Consider the following 7,574-nt stretch of genomic DNA (forward strand, 5'->3'; position numbering starts at 1 on the left):
GAATTTTGCAATTTTCGCTGGACTCATTCGAATGTAAAGGCTCAAATGGATTCTGGACAGTTTGACACCCTTTTGAATTTTGAGTATAACTCTCTCATCCAAACTCTGATTGAGGTGATTCAAGATGATATAGAACGATAAGAGAAAGATCTACAACTTTTATGTTTTAAGTTTTGAAATATTTGGGCTGGAACATAGCCGAAATTTAATTACAATGAAGAGACATTACCTAGCAAAACAGACCATTCGAATGGATCACCTCCCATTCAAATGACTCACACCCCATTCGAATGGGGTTGCTCTCATTCGAATGATACTTCCACCATTCGAATATCTAGCCTCCCAAAGCCCCACACATCGGATACCTCTTCATAAACCCTCCTAACTCTTAACCACTCATCCTAAACCTTCCAAAACACATACATACACACTTACACCGCACCAAAAACCAATTCAACGAATAATTCTACCCACACATCATAAGATAATACCGTGTTATTCATTGATATCAACACCCCATCTTTGGGTCGTTACAAATCCTCCCCCCCTTATGGAATCTGGTCTTCCAAATTCGGGTTTGGTAATCTGAAAAAGCTAAAGGATATACAAATTTATTATCTTGTTGAACGTATAAGTTCACTTACCGGTTTTGAACAACACTGCTTTCCCTGTTCCCATCATAATATGTCATATGGGTTCCGTCCCTGTCAATGAGTACAAAATGTCATTGGATTCAAGCTATTTAAGAGTCAACTTTACCCTATTCAACATACTTGGAAACCTAATATATTACTAGGTTCCTTTCATCTTTAAGAACAAACTAGACATACCTGTTTGCTCAAATAAATGGGGATAAAGGCGTCGCATTTCATTCTCCAGCTCCCAAGTTGCTTCTTCAAAGTCATGTTGTTGCCATAACACCTTCACATAGGGAATGACTCGATTCCTTAACACCTTCTCCTTACGATCGAGGATGCAGCTTGGAAATTCTTCATATGTTAAAATTTCTCTTAACTCAAGAGGTTGGAAGTCAATCACATGTTGAGGGTCGGGAACATATTTGCGTAACATGGAGACATGGAATACATTATGCACACTGGCTAACTGGGGAGGCAAAGCTAGCCAGTACGCTAATGCCCCAACACGCTCTAAAATCTCAAATGGACTCACGTAACATGAACCAAGCTTCCCTGAAACTCCAAACCTCTGAATTCCTCGTACTGGCATAACCTTCAAAAATACGTGGTCACCAATAGAAAATTCCAAAGCTCGCCTCCGACAATCCGCATAACTCTTTTTCCTGTCTTGAGCAGCTTTCATTCTGGCCCTAATAGTCCGAATCTTCTCAGTCGTTTGCTCCACTATCTCTGGTCCAAGAATAGCCTTATCCCTATTTCCTCCCAACATAATGGAGACCGACAAGGTCGTCCATAGAGTGCCTCGTAAGGTGCCATACCAATACTAGAATGATGACTATTATTATATGCAAACTCAATCAATGGCAAGTGGTCATCCCAGTTACCATGAAAATCAAGCACACATGGCCTCAACATATCCTCCATAGTCTGGATCGTGCGCTCTGTCTGGCCGTCTGTCTGAGGATGGAATGCTGTACTAAATTTCAATTTAGTACCCAAAGCCGCCTGCAAAGCGTTCCAAAAGTGAGAAGTAAATTTGGAATCAGGTTAGACACTATACTGGAAGGCACTCCGTGCAGCCTAACAATTTCGCCAATGTAAAGCTGAGCCAAACGGTTCAAAGGAAACGTCTTCTTGATGGGTAGGAAATAGGCAGACTTAGTGAGTCTGTCAATAATCACCCAAATAGTATCATGTCCCCGTGAAGTCCTCGGCAATCTAGTAACAAAATCCATCGAAATATCATCCCACTTCCAAATAGGAATGGGTAGGGACTGAATCAATCCAGCGGGTCGCTGATGCTCTGCCTTCACCTGCTGACAAACCAAACATCTAGAAACAAGCTCTGCTACATCCTTCTTCATACCAGGCCCACCAAAATAATCGTCATAAGTTCTAATACATCTTCGTTGTGCCTGGATGAATAGTATAGCGTGTACTGTGCGCCTTAGATAAAATCTCCTGCTTCATCCCCTGATCATCTAGCACACAAATACGGTTCTGGAATAGCAACAGTCCATCTCCCCGTTGACTGTATCCCATGGAAACATAGTCCTCTATCCGCTCCAACACTTTGCCTAACTCTTCATCATAGGGCTGTTGGGCTCGGATCCGCTGTATCAAATATGATTGGATTCCCAAATAAGCACAATACAAACCTGGGGTCTCTTCATCGGCCATAATGGTCAGGTCATCCAATTGTTCTAACAGCTGCCACTCCTGTATCATCATCGTGGCTATAGAAGCTCCTCTTCGACTCAAAGCATCTGCCACCACATTCTCCTTCCCAGGATAAAATAAGATCTCACAACCGAAATCCTTAAAGAATTCAATCCACCGACGCTGTGTCATATTTAACTCTTTTTGGGAGAACAGATACTTGAGACTCTTGTGATCTGTATAAATTTCTATCTTTTCACCATATAGATAATGTCTCCATATCTTCAAAGCAAAAACAATAGTCGCTAATTCTAAATCATGAGTGGGGTAATTTACCTCATGTTTATTCAATTGTCTAGAAGCGTAAGCAATCACATGGCCTTCTTGCATTAATACACACCCTAGGCCCATATATGAAGCATCACTGAAGATAATAAACTTTTCCCCACTTTTAGGAATAGCCAACACAGGAGTGGTAGTTAGCTTCCTCTCCAGCTCTTGAAATGCAATCTCACAATCGTTAGTCCAATCAAATCAGGCATCCTTACGAGTTAACTTCGTCATAGTAGAAGATAACCTAGCAAAACCCTCGATGAACCTCCTATAATAGCTTGCCAATCCCAAGAAACTCCGAATTTTAGTCACTGTAGTAGGCTTGGGCCAATCCACAATAGCTCTAATCTTCTCAGGATCTACTGCTATACCATCTCCTAAAACGATATGACCCAAGAATCCTATCTGATGGAGCCAAAATTCACATTTGCTAAACTTTGCAAACAACTGCTCCTCTCTGAGCTTCTACAACACCATAGAGAGATGTACATCATGATCCTCAAGACTGGGAGAATACACCAAGATGTCATCTATAAAAACAATCACAAACCGTTCTAGGTACTCCTGAAATACCCGATTCATCGAGTCCATAAACATTGCAGGGGCATTCGTCAAACCGAATGGCATCACAACAAATTCATAATGTCCATAGCGGGTCCGAAATGCTGTCTTCTGTATGTCCTCATCCCTGACTCTCACCTGGTGATACCCCAATCTCAAATCAATCTTGGAGAAAACCCTTGCTCCACGTAACTGGTCAAGCAAATCATCAACTCTGGGGAGGGGATATTTATTTTTCACTGTTACCTGATTCAACTGGTGATAATCTATACACAGTCTTAAAGATCCGTCTTTCTTCCTCACAAATAAGACTGGGGCACCCCATGGTGAAGTACTAGGACGTATAAACCCCTTCTCCAACAACTCTTGCAATTGGACCTTCAATTCTTTCAATTCATTAGGCGTCATTCGATACGGAGTCTTGGAAATAGGTTGGGTACCTGGCATCAATTCCACTGAAAACACTAATTCCCTACGAGGTGGTAAACCTGGAAGTTCATCCAGAAATACATCAAGAAAATCACATACAACCGGTACCTTTGTCAGTGGTGTACTACTCCCGCCTTCAGTCGTCACAAACGCCAAATAAGCTTCACAACCCTAATGCATCAACTTCTCAACCTTCATAACTGAAATCATGGGAGTCACTAACATGAGCTGAACGCCTCTATACACAAGGGCAGGTTGTAAGGGAGGCTCAAAATGAATGATTTTTTTATGGCAATCAACCTTAGCATAATGATTCGACAACCAATCCATCCCCAATATAAGGTCGAAATCTCTAAGATCTAAAATCACTAAGTCTCCTGATAATTTCCTATCATGAACTTCAATTTCACAGTCAAAAAGCACCTCTCTACCCCATAATTGATTACCTCCCGGAGTGGACACAATCAAATAGAAAGGCAATACAATCCGTGGATGAGGTACATGACTCGCAACATGCAATGTAATAAATGAATGCGAGGATCCTGTGTCAAAAAGAGCACGCACATCATGATTATATAATGAAAGAATACCTTGGATGGTACTGGTCCCCTTCTCCACCTCAGCTGTTGTGAGAGCAAACACTCGGCCCTGTACCTGAGGACTCTCCATAGCATTGGAACGCTGAGTAACCGGTGAAGATCCTCGTGGGCCTGCTCCTGAACCTCTAGAAGCTGCTGGCCTATGACTACCCCTCTGACTCAGCCCTCCTGATCTCTGGCCTCAGCCTGGCATTGCTCTAGAACAAGTATTTGCCATATGCCCCTGCTGCCCACATCTATAACAAATCACCTCGAGGGTAGATGAGACCTCCAAGCTACATGGACAATCCCTGCGTACATGCCCTGCCTGGCCACATAGATAACAAACTAACTACCCGAACATACAAGGCCCCCTGTGTTTCTTCCCACAACGAGTACAGGATGGAAGCTTCATAGTCTCACTACTCGAACCAGCTTCCCGTCTCCTCTTTTTACCACTGGTAGATCCCTGGGAAGCTTTGGATCCTCTAAACAAGGCCTGGACTGCTCTCCACTCCCCACGATCACGCTCAATAGCATAAGCCCTCTGCACCACTGTGGGGTAATCTGTAACTCTCGCACCACCATATGCATGTCGGATCTCGGGGCGCAACCCTCGCTGGAACTTAGAAGCCTTCTTCTCCTCTGTAGAAATCAAATCAGGGGCATACTTGGCTAAGGCTATAAACTCAGCTTCATATTGGGCCACTGTCTTGCTGCCCTACACCAACTCTACAAATTCATACACTTTCTTCTCTTTATACCATGCTGGGCAATAAGCTTCATTAAATGCATTTTGAAATTCTGCCCAGGTAGGATCCCTAGGCCCATACCTCTGACGGACTGTCTCCCACCATCTCTCTACATCATCCCTAAGGAGGAATGTGCCCAATTGCACCTTTTGGGCATTTGTACAACCCATAGAGCGAAGGTGCTTTTCTATGGAAAGCATCCAGTTCTCCGCCACTGCTATATCCGTCCCTCCAGAAAATTCTGGTGGTCGAAGCGCCATGAAGTTCTTCAATAGCTGACCCCCATCACTACTTCCTGCCCCCTGTACTCCAAGATTTACCACGGGTTCCTCCATTTCTCTGTGCTCTTGTCTAAGCTGATTATCCGCCAATCTATTAATAGCTTGCAAAATCCCCGCTAGAGTGCCATGCATCGCAGCCATCCCTTGACGTAAATCACTACTAGAACCTTCTGAAGCCTCAGGCGCGGCCTCAGATGTTGCATCAGGGATAGCTGCAGCTCGTCCTCGTCCTCGAGTCCATGGTCGTCCTCAGCGAGCACTCATATCCCTGAAGACACACTGGCGTTAGGATCTAATTCGCAATTATTAAACTTCGCCAAAAACGCATATCAAAGATTATCACACACTCCTAACTCTACCCGACATCCTATGTGCGCGGGGTCATCTCTCGACTGCTCTGATACCAACTTTATAACACTCCCTCCCCCAAGTTAACCCATTTCAAGGAAACCTGGAAGAGCAGGTGCTAGAGAATATAGACAAAACAACACTTAGCCACAAGCATGCATACACTTACCATCCATCAAACTCAAACCCAAAATAAATACTTCCAAGGATTACAGCATGACTTTTCTTTAAGTTACATTACACAAAAAATAAAGTCTACACATCTACCAACATAACTTCCCAAGACCATTTAAATCAAGAGGGGACTCGCACGCACACATGTCTACCCATCCTTCTTACTCGACTCGCCACCTGCCACCTTTACCTGGAATGGAGGAGAGTACAACATAAGCTACAAAGCTCAGCAAGCATAAGAAATAAGAAGGAAGAGCGTGGAAGATAATAATAGGATACAGCTGTGGTGAACATGCACATCGATGGAAACGACAGGTGATAACGCAGGAGTTACACACACACCCGTAATGATAATGTCATGCATAACATACATATAAGTCTGTCACCATATAAATGGCCAATGGCCTCACATAGTAAATAAAATGCATCATAATACGTACCAGTCTGTAGCTGAGTCCAGCAACCATAAGTCATATCTGATACACTTGGCTATAGCCATACGTACATATATATATATATAATCTCACCCATGGTCGTCACCACTGGGCGCACCCCTCAGTCGTCACCGCAGGAGCATAACCCCAGTTAGGCTAATGCCTACTGGTTTGGGGGGATATATCCCAGCGGTACACAACTGCAATGCGCATAATCATCTCTGTCCATGTCTTTTCCAATGCACATGCAACACATAAAGTGGCCACATACAAATTACACGTGCTAGAAATAAAAACTGATGCTCTTGCACACTCATGAGATGTTATGCAGGAAGTCAAGCCAAGACATGCTCATGATGCACAATTACCATTCTTTCAGAACATGCCATGACAGTATACATATAAGCAATCTAAAGTTATTCTCTGTTCATAACATGTTCATCACAATTAGCCAATGACACTGAGTCACGGATTTCTTGTTTAAGCTCAAGTTCACAGTGAGATATATAAAGTAGGGCATGGAGAAGAAACAAGTCTCCCATACAAATTTCCACTTAAAACTCCATTCCTTAGGATTAGGGGGGAGAAACAAGCCCCACATGGCTGTCAGAAACTTTCCCTCAACTTAAATACCCTAACCCCAGTTAAGCTCTTAAGACACGTAACCAGCCCATAACACAATAAAATCCAAGAGAAAAGAGGAAGGAAGAGAGAACTTGCCTTTTACTTCACCGATCAACCACTAAGAACTCCTTGGATAGCAAGATCTAGCTTGCTGAGAGAAGAAAAATGAGGGTTTGAAGAAGAACAGAGAACTTACGAGAAAGAGGAAAAGAGAGCTCTGTTCTAGTGAGATTTTTCTCACAATTTCTCTTTTTATATTATCTTTATAAGTCATCTTTATCCATCTAATTATTTCCCAAATTCTATATAAATTTATTATATTTTTTTGATATTTTAGTTCTAGAATTTTCTAAGTGTTTCCAGAATTAATGAGGTATCGGGCGATATATATATATATATATATGAATCGCTGAGGGAGGCATTTGAATATAATTTAAGGCATTCAGATGAAATTTACATATTTATGAAGCTATTTGAAAGTCATTCGGATGATCTGGCGTGTATTCGAATGACTTAGAGAAAGATTTCAAGTTATGTGAGTGACATTCAAATAAGGCAGGGGAACATTCGAATGAATTTTAAATAGTAACTTGAATTATTGAAGGAATTGGAGGCTCATTCGAATGCAACAGTGCTTTCATTTGGATGAATTTTACAATTTTTGCTGAACTCATTCGAATGTAAAGGCTCAAATGGATTCTGGATAGCTTTGACACCCTTTCGAATTTTGAGCATAACTCTCTCATTAAAACTCTGATTGAGG

At 42.3% G+C, this 7,574-nt stretch overlaps 1 protein-coding gene across 1 annotated transcript; it reads right to left on the reverse strand.

Annotated features, from left to right (window-relative positions):
* Positions 1-687: 687 nt before the first annotated feature.
* LOC127802284 (uncharacterized) lies at positions 688-2,002 on the reverse strand. Its single transcript, XM_052338002.1, has 3 exons — positions 1,634-2,002; positions 831-1,461; positions 688-704 (listed from the first exon to the last, which is right to left on the reverse strand). The coding sequence occupies exons 1-3, from the start codon at positions 2,000-2,002 to the stop codon at positions 688-690; spliced, it is 1,017 nt and encodes a 338-aa protein (XP_052193962.1).
* Between the last annotated feature and the right edge of the window lie 5,572 nt (positions 2,003-7,574).

The sequence above is a fragment of the Diospyros lotus genome, chromosome 5, assembly GCF_014633365.1.
Source record: "Diospyros lotus cultivar Yz01 chromosome 5, ASM1463336v1, whole genome shotgun sequence".
NCBI lineage: Eukaryota > Viridiplantae > Streptophyta > Magnoliopsida > Ericales > Ebenaceae > Diospyros > Diospyros lotus.

Coding starts and splice junctions, on each gene's coding strand:
- LOC127802284 (XM_052338002.1), bottom strand. CDS start 2,002: ATGAAGAAGGATGTAGCAGAGCTTGTTTCTAGATGTTTGGTTTGTCAG. Junction 1,462..1,633: donor CGCTTTGCAGGCGGCTTTGG/GTACTAAATTGA, acceptor TCATCATTCTAG/TATTGGTATGGCACCTTACG.